The sequence below is a fragment of the Aquila chrysaetos genome, chromosome 26, assembly GCF_900496995.4.
Source record: "Aquila chrysaetos chrysaetos chromosome 26, bAquChr1.4, whole genome shotgun sequence".
In the NCBI taxonomy this organism is placed as follows: Eukaryota; Metazoa; Chordata; class Aves; order Accipitriformes; family Accipitridae; genus Aquila; species Aquila chrysaetos.
This window is the reverse complement of record NC_044029.1, coordinates 14,086,197-14,105,189: the sequence shown is the minus strand read 5'-3', so window position 1 is coordinate 14,105,189 and position 18,993 is coordinate 14,086,197. Positions and strand designations below refer to the sequence as shown.

General features: G+C 42.1%; 1 protein-coding gene across 2 annotated transcripts in view; it reads left to right on the top strand.

The window, feature by feature from the left end:
- The first annotated feature begins 10,788 nt into the window (after nucleotides 1-10,788).
- TPH2 (tryptophan hydroxylase 2) overlaps nucleotides 10,789-18,993 on the top strand; it is a 73,412-nt gene continuing 65,207 nt past the window's right edge. For both annotated transcript variants that reach the window (XM_030003190.1, XM_030003191.2), the window contains exons 1-4: nucleotides 10,789-11,041; nucleotides 14,327-14,479; nucleotides 16,584-16,767; nucleotides 16,876-16,976. In XM_030003190.1, the coding sequence (XP_029859050.1) occupies nucleotides 10,937-11,041; nucleotides 14,327-14,479; nucleotides 16,584-16,767; nucleotides 16,876-16,976 (543 nt within the window). In that variant the 5' untranslated portion in view covers nucleotides 10,789-10,936. The remainder of the gene's footprint in view (nucleotides 11,042-14,326; nucleotides 14,480-16,583; nucleotides 16,768-16,875; nucleotides 16,977-18,993) is intronic.

Below are 18,993 nucleotides of genomic sequence, written 5' to 3'. Positions count from 1 at the left end.
TCAAGGATTCACAGCTCAGCGTATCTGTAGCCTTTCATTTCCTGTCCAGGAAATTACTGTGAAGCATCATGCCTTTGTTCGCTGTTGAGCGTTGTGGTTCTTGGCAGTTCATTTAATGTGGCATAGAATACATAAAGGCATTAGAACTTATGTAACCAACACTTTGGTTCCAATATACTAAGCAAGTCAGTTTCAGTATTTTTGGAGTACCTAGTTCACTTTGAAGTGTACTTGCAAAATGTTTTTGTCAGAAATTATGTTAAAATGAAACTACGGAAGACGGGAGGGAAGTGTTTAAAACTGATAAATGCAATGGCCAAGTCTGTCAATTAACTATGCATGGTTCTGAGTTATTCAGGATATGCAGCCACAAAAAATTATTTGCAACATACTAAGTTCTTGGAAGAAAATCGTAACTGACTGAACATGAATATTCAAATGTTTAGGAAAAGCATATTTAAGTGGAATTCTGTTACTTGTTAGCACTACATTTCTTAGAATTACAGCTATGGCTGCTAAGAAATAACTACCAGCCCTTAAAGTTTTGCCTTTTTGGGTATAATTGTTGATCTTTTCCCTTCGTATTAAGCACTCGGATGTCAAGGACGAGAAGGTTGCTCCTGAATTAACAGTGAGCAGCTGCTGTGGAAGCTTGGAGTAGGTAGGCTTGTTCTGCTTCCCAACAAGAAGATGAAATGCCCTTTGCAGCCGTTCGCTATCTGTAGTTTCCTTCCTGCTGACAGGCAGCCTTGCAAAGAGTTGCAATCAAGAGGAACCTCCTCCTCCACCAAAGCGTTTCTGATTGTGAGGGAAGGATTTAGTCTAAGCTGAGACTGCAGACACTGTGAGAGGCCTTAATCAGGATCACGACGGCTGAAAAAATGCCATGGGTGGGAGGTTCTGGATGTGTAATTACGTATTTGTTGTATGTGAATGATTTCGATTGCTTGGAATTAACAAACATGGATTAACTCTGAACACATTTTTGGTTACAGTTGTCAGGCTATAAAAGAGGCAATGCTTGTTTAGTTCCTGCAAACCTGTTTTTTGGTTGGTTGGGTTTTCTAAATGCTTGACTTGAAGATAATTATCTTTTGGGGGTGAGCATTTAAAACTTCGTACTTCCAATTGTAGCAGTATTCCAGTGTTACCTGTTCCAAGGTAAAAATTGCATTTATGTAGGTCTCTCCTTGAGAGAGGTTTTTCACATTCTGCCTGTTCGGGCAATTTTATTTGTTTCAAAAGTACATTCTTGAGGGCTTTTTCTTTTGTTTGAGGGCAAGAGGATAGCTTACAAAAAAGAATTGGCTGAAGCTTCTTGGAAGTTTGGACCAATGTGAATGTTTATAAGAATGGTTTTAATACTGGCAGGTTAAAAAAAAAAAACAACCTATAAAATGATGATGCTATACTTAATTGCCCATAGTAATCACTTAATACTTCAGCTGCATTGAATTCATTTAGCAAATGTGTGCCTGTCCTGTGCACCTATGACTGTGTTTGCACCCAGTGAATGTGGTAGCCAGTGGCCTTCAAACCCATGTCAGGTGTGGAGGGTTTGTGTTCATCGTTGTGGGTAATCTTCCTAAAGAATATAAAGGCCACATATATGTTATAACAGGTCCTGATTGCTTTAAGAACCAGATGTGGAACTACTGTGATGTTGGTTGTATTAGCAATGTTTTTGGTCTGATCTGTAGTTTAATTAAAATGAAGGCATTAATGCTCAACAAGCCCAGTTTTGTCACAAGTTTTTTCTTAAAACTTTTGCAGTTTTCTAGTGGACAAATTTAAGATGGCTGATGGTGCCTCTTCAGTTATTCTTTCTAGTTTTTCCTCACGTATTACTATCTAAAATTCTTTGGCCCCAGTTGGCCAAAGCAGTTGAGGAATCAGATTCCTCACTACTTTCAAATATAGTCTTGAGCACTGAATCAAAGCTCCATTGCTGAAACTTTTCAGAAAGCTGTAAAAGGTATTTTTCTAGCTTTCACTTTTTGAGACACTGTTGTAGTTCAAAATAAGCGAGGCACTTTTCCCTCACTTTTCTGAATAATTTTCTGTTAAAAGACTCTTGCCTAACTTGAAAAAGAGTTTTTATTGTAAATTATTTAGCATTCACAGTTGGGACCGTGAACAAGTTTTGGTACCGCTAGCACAATTCATGCATCCTAGTGTGATGCAAATGAAGCCTTACCAAGTTTGGGATTGAATTTCTGTAGGTAAAATCTATGTTCTCCTCAAACTGTTCCTTGTTAAACAACAGAAACAACCAAGCTGAACAGGTTAGTGAAAAGTGCATCTGTGAATTGATTCATGTTACAAATGGGATTGGAAAAAAATAATTAAGTGGGCTGCGTGCAGGAGTAATAATTTGATTAGGAAGTGTGTTTAAGTATTCCTCAGACTCAGTTTTAGTCAATGTTCTTGTATAGATGCAACTTTAAAACTGAAGTTTGGTCTGTGGGCTGTAGAAAAGTGGCTGGTAACATGATTTGGTCTGTGGCTGGCTAAATATCAAAATGTATTTTTCAGATCCGTTGACTCTTTTCTGAGTATTTCTAGTCAGTGGCTGGTGCCCTCTCTGTGTGAAAGAATCATGGCGGAGAAGTCAGCGCTTGTTCTTAGGAGAGAAATTCCATGACCTGCTCTGTGATGGCTGGGATTAAAGCAGGAAATCCTAGCCCTTGGTTCTGGTTGTGCAATTACGTACCTATATCTGCGTCAATAGTTGACGTGACTGTGTGAGAGCATAGATAAGGTGGTGAGACACAGACACGTAACTGAGCATTTAACGGACAGATTTCATATATGTGTGCTATTATATTTGATTTCAAATCATTTTTTTGTGGTGTTAAAAGATGAGTTGTGCTTCATGTTTAGCAGGAATTGAGAATGTCTGCTATTCAATTAAGTGATGTTATTGCAGTGCAGGCCTTGTGTAAATTAAGCTTGAATTTCATTTTTCATTCAACTGGGGATTTTAATCTTAAATATTTTTTAGAGAATGTGTGCTATTTTTTTGCATTAAATCACTATATCTTTGGCACAAACTGAATTTTCTGATGAATTGCAAACAAAATGTATTGTAGGGATGTCACTTTTTGCCTCATCCAAAATGAATTTCACACTTGAATCAAATATATATTTCAAATGGTCCATGTAATTCAAATAAATGAAGTCACCTAGATGGGTTATGTTTTGAAGGAATTCAATTATAGTATATATTTTGATTATACAGGCTACGTGTACTCTACCTTAACATTAGTTCTTAGACTGTTTCTGTGTTGTTATTAACCAACTAACTGCAGAGCCCCATTGTGTAGAGCTTAAACTTTTGCCCGGGCTAGCAGGTCAGCAAATGGTGGTCACTTGGTTCCTCTCTGTGTGTTGTGGTTGACCCTGGGCAGCAGCCGAGCACCCACCCAGCCCCTCGCCCACTCCCCTCTCCCATGGGATGGGGAGAAAATAGAAGGCAGGCAAGGTTTGTGGGCTGACACCATGACAGTTTAACAGGGAAAGCACATGCTGCTCCCGCAAGCCAACCACAAAGAGGGTTTCATTCCTTGCTGCCCATCGGCAGGCAGATGTCCAGGCAGCTCCTGGAAAGCAAGACCTCAGCACAGGTTCCTTGGAAAGAGAAATGCCATGACCACGAACGTCCCTGCTTCCTCCTCCTTCCCCTGAGCTTTTATTGCTGAGCACAACGGCATGTGATATGGAAGATCCCTTTGGTCAGTTTGGGTCGGCTGTCCTGGCCGTGTCCGCTCTCAGCCTCTTGCCCACCGCCGGGGGAAGAAGCGAGAGAGCCTCAGCACCGTGCAGGCACTGTTCAGCAAGGAGGACACTTTTTAAGTGTCCATCTAGACCTGGTGCAAAAAGTAGTTGTATTACATATAAGCAACTTGTATTCAGCTGTTCTGTTGCTTGTCATAACTCAATGAGACCCAACACCAGAAACTTTTCCAAAACACTCCTGGTGTATGAATTGGTCCAGGTGTCCTCTAAGTTATGTGGGTGCATGCTGCCTTTGGGCATTTGTCTTGAAGAGCTTCCACACACCTTCTGGTTTTACTGTTAAAGTAACTGATGCAGGAGACCACGAAAGTCTTCAATGTACAGATACTTGGGTTCAGGGACTTGATCGTTGCTCAAGCAGCAACAACAGTGCAACTACTGCTACCAGAAGTGGCAGTCCCGGTTCCTTGTTCTCTGCCCTGTGCTGCTACATCTTTTGTGCTGGTATGACTGATTTGTGCACTGTATGGTGAACCACATAACGGAGCTGATAAATTTCAGACTTAAGCAGTTCTTCTAACCAGATTGATCACACCACACATTTTTTCACCGTGAGGTGTACACCTGAGTATATACATATAGCAAGTCTGTTAAAATCATAGATTTGCAGAATGGGAAGGCACTTTTAAAAGCTTGTCGATGATAGACTAGCTAGACTATCTCCTGTTGGAAGGCATGTCTCTCTTCTGCCAGATGCTTGTCTAATCTGTTTGGAGGATACCTTTGTAGATCCTGCAGTCTATTATGCAAGCACTTTTCAGGTGTTTGTGGACTTCCAGGGCAGATGGAATGATGGCATGCAGCTGGTGATTTTCTGTTAACCTCTGACTCCCTTCATGTGAGCTCTGCCTTCTCTTCTAATGGTGCAGGTGGTCACCTATAAGTAGCCCCTCCCCTGTCGAGATCTGTTTAAATTTTGTAACTCTTACAGCATCTCTGAGGTAGGTACAGTTTGGGAATTTACGGGTGGTCTCTACACGGTTATTTAGGTTATTATTAAATAGTATATGAGTGAGAGTAGGTACTTGTGGCTCTCCTGTTCTCTGCACCCTTCCATTTAACAGTGAACCCACCCCTTTGTCCGATCTATTGGTTTCATCGGGACCTGGTTTCCTTATCTGTCTTGTGAGAATGTTATGAGAGACCATGCCAAATGCTTCACTGCCATCAAGATGAATGACATGTATTGTTTTGCCTTGGTCCACAGGCCTGTCATAAGAGGAAATGAGATTTGCTTGACTCAATTTGTTCTCAGCAAATCCATCTTGACTGTTTAATCATCTGTTATCTTCCAGGTCTTTACAAATAATTTCGGTACTTCTGTTCTCTCAAACAAATGAAATTAGACTGGTCCATAATTCTTCAGCCCTTCCTCCTCCCCAATATCTTCTTGAAAATGCATATAATTTTGGCCTTTTTCTAGGCTTTTGTCACTTGTTCACCCCATGAGTTCTTCAAATAGTTATTGATGGCAGAGATTTAATGAGCCTACTCTGTAAGCGTGGTTTCTGTGCCAAGTCATTTGCTATGATCAGACTTATCCAAAATATTCTCCAACATTGTTTCACCTTGTTAAAAGCTAAGAGCTTACCTCTCTGCCCTTGCTATTAATCATGGTAGGCCCCTGGTCACAGTTGATTCTTTTAGCAAAGAATTATTAAAAAAAAAAGAAAAAAAAAAGGCATTAAATACTTAGATGATTTTAAGTTTCTTCTGTTTTGCCCTTTTCTCATGTTCCATAGTGGTCTAATACTTCAATTCTTCTGGCTGCTGCTGTTTTTAAAGAAGAAATTGCTTTTGATGTCCCATACTAATTACTTTGAATTTTGTACCACAGCCTTTGTCTATGTGTTAATGTGTTACGCGGCCTGTATTTAGTAGGTTGGTCCTGGTTTTCCTCTCCGGTAAGCCCCTTTTTTGAATTGAAGGTAATGACAAACTAATGACTTACGATACTACTAGTAAAAGTGTAGTAGAAGACTACACTTCCTCTACAGTAAAACAGTTACCTGATGAAACTTTGGGTTTTTCCTGAAGCAAGGAAAGAATTGTTTTTCTGCTCTAGGTTTCCTCCCCTTGGGGGTTGTAATAACTGAATTTATTGAAGTACTTTTTTCTGAAATTGTCAGTTTCTGTTTTCTTCTCAGAACCTTTTTTTGCTGAAGATCGTGAATTCATTTTATGTTCATTCTCACACAGTCCACCTTCTGCATAATATTTTCAACCAGTTCCTCTCTGTTGGCTCAAATCAAATGTACCAGAGCCTCTCCTTTCATTCTTTTCTTCCAAATCCTGGATCAAAATTTATCATTTGTATTCCCAGATCTTCCTAGCCAGTCCATCATTTGGTAGATATCCTTTCCCAACAACTGTTGGTTGATTAAAATCCCCTTAGTGCTACTAGAACTTGGGATGGTTTTGCTAGCTGCTTGAAAACCTGTGCTTGCCATATCTTCATGACTTAAAAATTAAGTCTACATTCTCATCACAGATTTTTCAGCAGACCTATATATCACTCAGAGAAATGGACTTTGGAGTTGGTGTGTGTATCTCTGATAACCTGGGAAGAGATTGTACCTCTTTCTTTCCTTGTTGAAGAAGCTCCTTTGGCTAGTCCACTTGTCAATTATTTCACAAAGTCCTTGTCTTACCAACTAAATTGTAATTTGGTTAGGTATTGAGACTTCTATTTTCTGCTTGTGTCAACATCTCTTGCATTAACAATAAGCATATGTGTTCTCCTCCTTGCCTTTTTGACCTTACACTGAATAATGTTGTTCTTTTCATGTTTAGATCCTTGTGAAGTCTGTCTTTCTTTATGCTTTTTTGATACTTTTTCATAGGTTCATTTCTTTCCCTGTTCTGCCACATGATGACTTGAAAGTTCTCCTTCCTGCTGTAGCACACCTGTAGACAAAGACTTGGTGGTGACCTGGGAGAGCCAGAGGTAAATTCAGATTATTTCTTGGTGTATACTAGCTACTCTGCACTGTGAATTTTATCCTCCTGTTAAAATCAAATGGACGGTCTTAAGGTTGCTAGTATATGTCATCAAACTACAGTAAATGTTACAAATAGTTTTAAGGAAAACTGCTGAAATAGACAGTCACTATCTCTATGGGGGAAAAAATGGCTCAAACATTGAAAACTTCTCCCAAACTTGCTTTGGATTTAAACTTCCACTTGAGAATTCTGCAGTATTTTAAGCTTAAAAATTGCTTAGCTTGGGATTTCAGACAACAGTGACTCTGTTCTCTCATGAGAGGAAGAGAAAATATGTGTGTGTAAACTAAAGAGGATCTTGCAGTTTCTGAATTCTGATTATAGGCAATAAGATTCCTTCTGGAAGTCAAAGTAAGCTTATCTTGTTATTTCTCGCTATCAACATTAACTCCATTTCCCAAAGTGAAATAAGATTGCTGTGTGGCACCCTGTCCTGGTTTCGGCTGGGATGGAGTTAATTTTCTTTCTAGTAACTGGTATAGTGTTATGTTTTGGATTCAGTAGGAGAACAATGTTGAAAACACACTGATGTTTTAGTTGTTGCTCAGTAGTGTTTATACCAAGTCAAGGGTTTTTCAGCTTCTCATGCCCAGCCAGCAAGAGGGCTGGAGGGGCACAAGGAGTTGGGGGGGGGACACAGCCAGAAGAGCTGACCCAAACTGGCCACAGGGGTATTCCATACCATGTGACGTCATGCCCAGTATATAAACTGGGGGGAGCTGGCCTGCAGGGGGGATCGCTGCTCGGGAACTAACTGGGCATCGGTCGGCAAGAAGTGAGCAATTGCATTGTGCATCACTTGTATATTCCAATCCTTTTATTATTATTGTCATTTTATTATTGTTATTATCATCAGTTTCTTCCTTTCTGTTCTATTAAACTGTTCTTATCTCAATCCATGAGCTTTACTTTTTTTCTTCTGATTCTCTCCCCATCCCACTGGGTGGGAGGGAAGTGAGTAAGCGGCTGTGTGGTGCTTAGCTGCTGGCTGGGGTTAAACCACCCGACACACCCTGACATACATTCTAGAACAGATATTTTTGAATAGCTGCTTCAATGAACTTCCATTTTTTTTGTTAGGCAATTTTAAGTGTTCACTCGTGTTACATATACAGCACTGTGAACTATAGAAAAATTAGTTGAGCTCTGAACAAAATCTGTAGTTTAGCAGTATTCCCAGAGCCATATGCCAGCCCTGTTGCACTGTAGCTAGAACAAAGAAGAAATGAACATTTTCAGTCCATAAATGTATGTCTTTCGATCTGGCATTGATATGGGAAAGTCCACCTACAAAATACAAGTTGCAAAAGAACAACTTCCTCTCCAGGGAGAAGCAATCTCTCTGTGGCATTCATGGACAGGCAGCATGGTTAAAATAGTTGAATTTTAGTCTTCCCTGCCTGTTGTAAGTACCTGCTGACATAATGCACCTTTGTTTTGCATTCATGAGTCATCCTGAAGAGGTTATGAGAGACAGAAAACCTTTGCCACGCTCTAGTTACCGCATGGAGCTGTGACAGATAGTAAGGGTACCGGGTAGTAGGGTCAATGATTTGTGTGATGTCCCAGCTGCAGAGCTAGCATCTAACAGTAGATAAAATCATGCTCTGTCATGCCGGTAGGAGAAAAGCCTGCTTAGCTGAGCTCGGTTTTGTCACTGGAGCATTTGGAGAGTGCTAAGTGGTTTCACTCTTGTAAACTGTTCGACTGCAGGAACTGTGTCTAGGTATCTCAGGCATAGCAGGTACGAATATCAAAGTTCAAAGACTCTGATATGCTTGTCATTATTAAAAATAATGAATAAACATGACAGAGAATCTGTCTTGATAACTTAGGATGTGAAACTGAACTATTGCACATAGACATGTTTTCCCCTAACTGGGAAAATGAAGTAAAACTTTGTGGGTTAGCAGAATGAAAATTATTAATTTGCATTGCAGGAGCAGGTAGAGGAACCAAATATTATTACAATCTTACTGTCAAGCAGAAGAAAGGATCCTCATTTCATTTCACACATGGGAAACTCTGGAAAAATGAAGCTAAAAGGGTTTACTTCAGGCCTCCCACCAGTTCTGAGGCAGCTGTGAACCTGTCCCAGTCCTTAACATCGAGCATGACTGTCCATTTTAAGGGGGTCATCTGACTGGCAGTGGCCAGTTTAGACTGGAAGCTTTTCCTGGTTTTTGTTACTGGTTGTGACAAACAGTAAAATTCTGTGAAACTCCACGGGAGCTATGAAATGGTCGCAAATCTTCTGTTGTGCTTCCGTGTTGGTCTCTTTTTAAGAGCAAAATGAATTCCCTCACGACGCAGATCTGTAAATGCTAGTTGTAAGATGCTGAGGAATGGAGGTTGTGAGAGGAGGCAATCTGCAGCTGAGAGTTAAATGTGATGTGAGGCTTAGTACAATGAGCGATACCTCCTGCTTGCCTTGTGCAGCTCCCTGCTCAGTGTCTCAGCTTCGGGGGATCTGACTTTTAACTTTTTCTTCTCAATCTGTATGTGTACCAAGTTGAGGCCACAAGATGCCGGCTGTCGCATTTGGCTAGGTGGCCCCTGTTCGGGGAGGCTGCAGGGCGAGTCACTGATGGTGCTTTTCAAGGGGAAGCAGTGACCGTTTCCCCTTGCCTGGTGCATTGGAACAGAGAAAACTGTATGTGTTTGAAGGAAATTTACTGAAATGGTGCTTGCGATCCAGATGCGCTGTTCAGTCCTACACTCTGTAAGGTAACTTATTTATTCAAAGTAGGTCATGGAACAGTTTTGGAAAATGAGAGGAGCAGGGAGGAAATTACAGGCAGAGTAAGTGACAGTGGTAGGTGACAAAATGAGTGTTTGACCTCAGAATGTTAGTGTAAGAGAAATTAAAAACCCTAAAACAATTTCGCAAGTAGAGTTGAGAGACTGAGCCAGTACCTTAACGCTGCAGCCAAGTTACTGTTTAAGCAGTTGCCTTCTGCTCACTTAAAACTTCTAATAGTAGTCTGAAATGAAGTAGTAAACGAATTCTTGAAAAAAACACCAAAACAATCTTTACCCCGAGACATGAGTATTTCGGAGACAAGAGAAGTCACTACATACATAAAAATGTAAAAGACCTCCAGGATCGGTATGGGATTGTTCTACTTTCTTAGGTGATTAACTGATTTACTGATGTTGTGGTTAGAGGAGAGTTGTCCGACGGGAGTCTGGCCCTGACGCAGCTCAGGCGGACACCACAGCCTCCGCTGCCTTGATTAAAAAGCTTTCTCCGGTTAAGCATTCTCTTTCAGTGGCAGTGCCCTTTGCGTGCCACCAGTCAGCCTTCAATATATAAGGTACGTAAGGTCTTTCATTACGAGATATAATTTCTGTCCCTTATTACACCTTCCCCGAACCAGCCCCCGTTTTTCAACGCAGTACTCCCTAAACGGCAGAGAAATGAATTTCTACGTGAAACCGTCTCTCCCATCAACATCTCTACACAACTTTTCCCTGTAGACTCTCGGTCCCGACGCTTCCTCGCCATGCTGTCCCCGGGTCCCGGCCGGGCCCCGTCCCGGCACCGCCGAGCCCGCTGCCGCTCGCCAGAGCCCCGGGGGCTGGAAGCCCTCCCCTGCCCTGTTGCCCCCCTACCCACGCTGGAAGGAGATGGCTTCCCGGCTTCAAAGCGGTATTTCCCCGCCCGAGGCAGGCGGCCGGCGCCGGGTGAGCGCCGGCCGGGCCGAGGCGGGAAGCGGTGTGAGGGGAAGGCTGGAGGCCGTCGCCCGAAGGCAGCCCCAGGCGTGGGAGCCGTCCCACAGCGGGGGGTTCTCCGGGCTGGCGGTCGGCACAGCTCCCCCGAGGTGCCCGCCGCCCTCATGGCCGTCGGTCGGGGTCTGTCTGTCTGTCTGTGTGGGTGCTGGTGGGGGGGGGGGGGTCGGCGAGGCTGGGCAGCGCCCGGCGGCCACCGCGCTCCCCGTCCCGTTCCCGCCCCGCCGGCGGCTGAGGTAAGCGGGAACGGTGGGCGTCTATCTCCCGGCGGCTCTCGTCACCCGGCGACGGGTCTCCCCCTAATCGGGTTTCCATCAGTCTCCGCGGGGGCGTATAAAAGGAGCCGCCGCGGGGCGAGGCGGGCAGAGCGCGGCGCTGCCCACCCCCCTTCCCGCCCGGCCCCATGCAGCCCGCCATGATGATGTTCTCCAGTAAGTACTGGGCGCGGAGGGGCTTCTCGCTGGACTCGGCCCTGCCGGAGGAGCGGCCCGCCGGCGGCGGCCTCACCGTAAGTGGCGGGGCCGGGAGCGGGGGGAGAGCCGGTGGGTCGGGGGGCCCGGTGCCAGGGAGCCGTCCCCCTTCCTCTTCGCTTTAAGGTCAGGCGAGGAGTTTTTCAGCAGTTTCAGCAGGGGCCGGCGGAGCGAATTTGGCCGTCCGACCGGTCCTCGTTCGAAAGGCTGCCTTCAGGGTGTCTCTGAATGGAAGTTGCGTTAGAAATCCAAGCCTTACTGCGGGAGCGAACCGTGCGGCTGCTGGAATACAACAGCATTGGGGTCCGGTTCGGGTGGTTTTAAGTGCTTGAATTTTGAAAGGCTTTGGTTACTCCTGCGGGCTGTGTGCGTCAGCCGAATCGGTCTTTTTGAGGCAGTCGCAAACCTCAGAGCGCGATAACATAAAACTTTTTTTGGCAGCACACTAATCGCGTGCGCTGAGGCTGCGTTGGTGCCTGTGGCACTTCCATGGCTGAGCAGCTCTGGCTTTGAGGTTTCCCAGCTTCTGCCCACTAGCAGGGGTGCGAGAATCATGCAGTTTGCCTCTTGAAAACCCTCTCGGGAGGTAGAAGCAGTTCTCTGTAAGATGATGGTATGGGTGCAACAGGTGCTTCGGTGATTTCAAGCACGGGATAAAGTTCTGTATGCTTACAGGTAAACGTATTTGAATAGGAATTTAATAAGAGTAAAGAATGTTAATAGGTGCTAATAATGTAATCTGCTCTCAATACATGAAATGTTTAGGATTATGAAGACTTCGCCTCCTGTAAAATTTTGCAACGCGTGAAGATTCAGATCACTTGAGTAGAATGAAGAGCATGCACCAGTTTGTACCAGTTGTGAACTGGCCTGTTGTCTTTATAGAAAAATGTGAAGTATCCCTATTCATACATGCTCTGTTTCTGTTGGAAATATTGAATTAAATATGATAAATTTGCTTTACTGTCTATATTTGAGCTACTTTCTTCTCTGAGTTCTGCTATAGATGACTTTTATTCCTGAGTACTTGCACTTGCTCCAGATAATTCATTTTCATTAGGAAAATTGACCTGCTACTCATTATTTAATTATGAAGTGTACTAATGAGCATGGCTGATAAGATTTGAGTTCTTGCAATGTCACAGCCTCTTCTGCTGGGCTTCTAACAAATAGGTATTCTAGTTTTCATATGCTTTAGAGGGTCTTTCAGTCATCACTTCGGGTAATGCTTGCTTGAGAGTATTAGGCAACCTGTGACAGTCTTGGAAGGTGCCAAGTGCTCTCGTTTCCCAGAGGAATCAATGGTATTTAGATTTTCAGACACTCAGTTGACTACGTGATCCTCGGTACATAGCTTCTAGAAAGCAGGATGCAGTGAGAAATCACAGATGCTATAAAAATGGCACCTTTGTCACTTCATGTGGAGGTTGTGTGTTTGATGCATGTGAAAAGGATTCAGCCAAATCCCAAATATTATTGAAGTTAAAACAAAAGTGACCTTCCGCTGAACTATCCCTGAGCAAACGTCCTACTGAGCAGAATCAAATAAGCTCAATTACTAAAAAGTGAGCATGTTTGAAACCCGTCATATGTCATTCTACAAACATAATTGCTTTTCCAGATTGTTTCTGTGTAGTCTAATGATTAGAAAAGACCACAGGGACTTTTTAGCATGTCCAGTAACTAGTTTAAATGTGGCTGGTTTAACCCGTGCCATTTAAAGAGTGGCTTTTGGTAAGATTATGCATTTTAACTAGCCTTCTTTTTAATTCAGTGCATTCTTGTACCTTAAAAGTAGAGTGGGCTAGGATTGAGTAAAAAAGTAAACCAAATTGACATGAACCATGTGGATGCATTAAGATGGATGTGATACAAATGCCTTGTCACTATCAGTGACATTTTTGAGAAAATCATTTTATATCACCTGGTTTGAAAACGAGTCGGGCTGAAGCTTACTAATTTTTTGCTGGCTCATGAAGCACTTGATAAAACCTTGTAAAATCTTCTAGAAGCACAGGGAGACCCTTTGCTGAAGTCCATTTTTGCAGGTCCACAGACATTATGCAAGTGGGATAACCTACCTGTAAGGAAAAAAGAAAGGATTTAACTTGGTTTTCATCAAGTGTTATGAAGCCTGTTTAAAAACTTCATTTTCAGGTTATTTTCTGTAAGCTGCTTTACAATTTACTAAAGGACAATTTAATCCACGTGGAATAGTTGTATATGATTCTTAATTTCTATCTTCACATTTTTTCAGTGACTGTGTTATGGATGATAAAAAAGCAGTTAGCATCTCACTGGAGATTTAGTTTCTCCAGGAGTCACAACCTGGGTATTGGAAAATGCAGGCTGTTTTTTGAAAATCATGGTCAATCTTATAAAAATTGTCTATAAAGGCTGTACTGTTGGCATCTCAACAAGATTTAAGCTGATATAATGACATTTTTTTGGAAAATGCTGGCTGAAATTTGGCTTAAAGCAGTCTTTGACCCCTAAATCGTGAGAAGAATGTAGGAGTGGCCAAGTATGGTGTCATTTTCTGTATTTTTTTTTTGAGTTCCTCAGCCAGCTCATCTTCTATGGGAGGTGCAGTTTTTCACAATGAGAACAATCAGCCATTAGAATAATCTCCCCAGGGAAGTGGTGGATTCTCCAACATCAGACACTTTTAAGATTCGGCTGGACGGGGTGTTAGGCCATCTTGTCTAGACTGTGCTTTTGCCAAGAAAGGTTGGACCAGGTGATCCTTGAGGTCCCTTCCAACCTGGTATTCTGTGATTCTATGATGCAGTCTATGCTTATATTTATGTCCTTGTTTGTATAATCAACAGACATTTTGTTTTCTCAGGAAAAATGACATTACATGGCAACATTAATTGTACTACAACAGAGAACATAAAGTTTGTGTTTTAAATTTAACGGTTAATACAAAAATACAGACCAGTGTAAATCATTGTAAATTGACTGGTACAGGTTAGAATAGCATCACTGCAATTTTGCAGTAATTTAGACTGTCTCCATTAGCATCATATTTATTACTAATGATAGCATTGCCCTAATAATATAATCATATTTGTATCTTAAACATTCATATGCTTTTCCTTAAGCTCTTTTTTACGGACTGGCCTCTTACATAATCATTTCTAGCAGCTGCCTTTGACCTGTGATTCTGATTTCAAGTCAATGCATTACCTTTTAAAATAAGTCTGGATAAGTTCCATTCCAGCTATTTTCTAACAAAAATTTTTCTTTGCGTAAAAAGACTTAATTTTGGGAAATGCCCGTTTGCCTCTGAGATTATGTTGTTCTTTATCCATTTGTAGCTAAACAGATCCAGTTCTGGGAAAAATGAGGAAAAGAAAGGGAATAAGGGAAACGGGAAAGGTGAATCTGTTTCTGAAGGTGGAAAGACAGCCGTGGTGTTTTCCTTGAAGAATGAAGTTGGTGGATTAGTGAAAGCTCTCCGACTCTTCCAGGTAAAGCTTACAAATCATTACACTGACTGGACTGAGGAAGGCTACTGAGGTCAGGTTGTTTGTTAGTATAAATCTAATGGACCGTGGCAGAAGGAATAGAGTGTGGTTATACTCTGCAGAATTGAATAAAAGTAACTTAAAATTTTATGGACCATTCAACAAAGCATTTTGGGCTCGTGAAGGGTTTTGTGGACTAAAGTTTAACAGTGATGCTGATGTTCACACCATTCGCTTTAGATGTCCGTCATGTGATTCTCAACACTGTAAATTAGATTTGAAGGTGTCTGTGCAGGCCACAATGAAAGGAGGCACTTTCAGAGAGCCGTTCAGAATCTAAATTACGTACAGTCAGGTGGTGGTGGCAGCCTCGGTGCAGGACAATGTTTGGTCATGAAGTTAAACGCATCTTTAGGTGGGTGCAGGATCAGGGCTCTATGTGTCTAACTAGAACATAAATGGTGAAGTATTGGTCCCCATATAGATCCCCATGCAGTCAGTGTTTTTCGGTCAGACTGCTGGTGCTGCACGTAGTTTGCTTGCCTTATTAATAAATTGAAGAGGGCTTGAAGGCATGTCTGAGGATAGTTAAAGCAAAGCAGTACGATAAAAGTCTTGGGTTGTTCAGTCTGTGCTGTGCAGTGAAGAGAAAGTTAGGAGCTGGCTCAGAGCCCGCCATCAGAGCGGTGTAAGTGTGGGAGCACTGGGCAATACCAATGCCCAAGGGGTAAGTGTCTCTAACTGCAGCTCTGGCTTAAATGCTTGAATGGGTTCATACCTGAAATCTTGGACTTCAGCAGCTCCCCCTTCTTGGGAATGGGCATGTAACTCACTCTTAAAACATGGCTGGAAGATGTTGCAGAGATATCATCCCCATTCATGTAGTCATTAACGATTTGAGTGCTGTGAGGGGAGCACAGGGTTTGTTTTCTACTCAACCTAGGGTAGATCAGAGTGAATTTGTTACGTGAATGGGTTAGCTAAGGAGATACGTTGTATACATACCTTATGGAGCATGCCGGTGAAAGGATTTATATCCATCCAGAGGTGTAAAAGCAGGGCCTGCTGGTTAGCTGTACCAGCGGGGACCTCCATCTGAAATGGACATTTATGTAAAATACAGCAGGCAGGTGGAAGTACAAACATGGAGTTCTCCCCGTTTGGAAGTCAGAAAATGCTTTATTGGCTTCACTGAGCAAGTGAAAGGATAGTTGTGAAAAGTAACAGATAGTTTCTGTCTGGCAAAAAAAGGGAAAAAATCGGAGTCAACAGAAATATTGGTTGAAAGCAGTCATCTAGTCCAACCTCCTGTTTTGAAACAAGGCTATCACAACGCTAGATCAGGTCAGCCATAACACGTTACAGTTATCTGTTGTTGTGTGACACCCTTGGCAGACCAGTAGTTGTGGTGGGAGAGATACCCCCTAAGAAAGTTTTCATGCTAGAAGTGTTCACACACTCATGTTTGCTGCATTGTTTAGTTTTGATGGGGACATTGTAATAGAGAATAGATTAAATTAGGTTATAATTTTATTACAATTTTATTACTATTAACACTTCGGGTTATTGATAATTACTGCAAGAAACATAGGTGAGGACTGATGTACAGCTGTCCTCACAAAAATATTTTCTTCCTCACATGATCATAAGAGATACTGAAGTAGCACATGTTTAATAGCATCTGTTTAAAGAAGCACACTCAAATCTACTTATATTAACATTATTACTGTGCATATTGCCTCATAAAATTGCATTAGAATTTAGTATTTATAGCAAAGGTAAATATAAAATTGCATTAGATTTTTTTTATCTTTTTAAAAATTTTGATGTTATACTCTCCTCTGTAAGAGATTGTCTCGGTAGATAAACTTAAATAATTGGTTTAATTTCTTCAGTAAATATAATAGTTTTATTTTTATTTTCAGTATACAGATTTTTTTGTCTTCAGTATTTAAGTGTCACTAACTAATTGTGTAAATACAAAGTGAATACTTTCAATGAAAGCACCTTTTAATAACTGGGAAAAACTTTCCTGAGGAATATGCCATCAATATTGCCCTTCTAGCTGGTATGTTTGTATTTCATCCGTTATTTCATCTTTCCACAGGAGAAACATGTGAGTATGGTTCATATTGAATCACGAAAATCGAAGAGAAGGAACTCAGAAGTGGAAATTTTTGTGGACTGCGACTGCAGTAAGAAAGAATTTAATGAACTAATCCAGTTGCTCAAGTTTCAAACTAATATCGTATCTCTCAATCCGCCAGAAAACATCTGGACTGATGAAGAAGGCAAGGCTGCTTTTGTATCACTTGATTTAGACACTGACAAATGTTTTGCACAGGTATCTCCACAGTCTTACACTCCAGTACATTCAACTCATATTCTGTCTTCTACAGATCTCGACTGTGTCCCTTGGTTCCCCAGGAAGATATCTGAATTAGACAAATGCTCACAGAGAGTTTTGATGTATGGATCTGAGCTGGATGCAGATCACCCCGTAAGTGTAACATAAAATTGTCTTGCAGATAATTTGTTCGGGTTATTTGCCAGTCAAATAAAAAGCCTCTTGACTGCTGATTGAGTGCTTTTTTGAGCATATGGTTTTCAGAAGGTGGGGATTTAGTTCTCTTCAGTAGTTTTGGTGAATTGATTTTCCTTTTCTGTAGTAGGACACCCAAAAAGGAGGTCCTCCAGAAAACATATTCAGTGTTTAACAACTATGTCCCCTTTTGTGCTGCTTTCATTTATTTATTTTTTTAAGTAACTAGTTGATAGAAAGGTTTCAAACTCTGAAGAGTTTAGATCAATGTGACCTTTGGTTCTGCCAAAAGTAGGTCTTAGGTAAGAATTGATATTAACATAAGTGTCAGAGAAGAAAGAATTATGAAGGAAGACTTCCTTGGGCACTCAGGAGGTAATTACAAAATAAAACAGAGCAACATGTTCCTGTTTCTGCATGAATGCAGCAGATGGGAAGGTGTCTCATGTTGTTTCCTGACTTTGGTGACAGGAGACAAGCCTGCGATTCACACAAGCTGTATCTGCTGTAGTGCCAAATGCTCAGTGCAAAAGGCAGAAAAATAGATTTGTTATTGTTTTACTTCTTTTGGCTGATGTCCATAAATGCTTAACCCCTCAGTCTTTAGATGGTAGATGATTGCAAGCATTTGTGTTACAACATTTTCACTTATTATAAATCCAAGTTTCTACCTTTGGACCATTTGGCTGAAAGATAGGGGTGGTAGCTAGTTGTATTCATTCTTAAAATAGGCTGGATTACACTGGTATTGTAGGAAACTTCCAGCTGAAGGGAGGTAGGTAATGAACCAAGATATCTGACTGTAAGACTGTCAGCCTTATAGAATCAGATTAAACTCTAGCTGTAGGTGACAGTCTCCTTTGAATTTTTTTGTCACACACATTTTTGTTGGCATTGTCCAAGATGGTGAAAAATGGCCCCGAAGAGTTTGTAAGTGACTGCAGAAAGATCAGTTTGTTGTAGGGGGCTTCCTAGTGATGCATCTGTGTACTGTGGTACTACAGTGCCTGTGCAGACTCCTTCCTGGTGGCTGCCTTGGCCGAGGAGAGGCAGGTCCTCCTGGTGGCCCTGGCTTTGGGGCTCTCCCTTGGTGCAGAAATGGCACTCGGACTGCTGCCTTCTGTCCCATCTGCTCCACAGCTGCTCCATTGGCCATGCCGTGGTGGGAGCTCGGGTGCAGACCCTCACGCCTGGGCACGCGAGCAAACGAACCTCATTGCTGTGTCCTGTGGCAGCCCCACTTCCCTGTCTCCAGTGTCACCTGCCCGTGTATCAGCCATGATAATCATCATCGCCTCGCTTGGTTCGCAGCCATCCCTGCCATGTGTGAGCCCTTCCCGCAGCTGGGGAGCGCGTTCCTGGATCCTGGTTTCTGCCATGCACTTCTTGATGACAAACTAGGATTTACCTTACGTTTTCTCGGGATGGAAAAGCCTGTTGATTACCTTCAACCATTAACAGTAATTTGGTTCAAACAGAGGGTGTAGTGGCAGCTCATTCTAGCCTTGAGTCGATGACTGTGACGGGCCATTTGATACTGTTTTATGTTCTGAGCTGGTGCCTTCATTAAATACTTGAGTGCTCTGCTGAAAATCTGCCTTCGGTTTTACAGACAATGAAAAAAGACATTTGCATTATATGAATATATATTTTACACTTGGGGGAACTCTTATAAACATAATTTACACACCATTTGTTAGCCTATGCAGCATGCTAAGTATTGGAGATGGGGGGAAAAAACTGTAAAATCTGTGACTGGCCTTTCACAGGCCACTTCTGGTGCCTGCCCTGTTCCTTAGTGGTGGTGTGTAGGTGTCAAGAGGACCAAGAGAATTACCCTATTACAGAACCAGTATAGCACCACTTCAGCAGCATAGCCCTAACCCACTCCATATTGGCTAATGGTTTGAGTCTCAGTTTCACTACATGTGACAGGCTTTTAAATCCCCTGTGCTGTCTTCCGTTACTTTTCAGC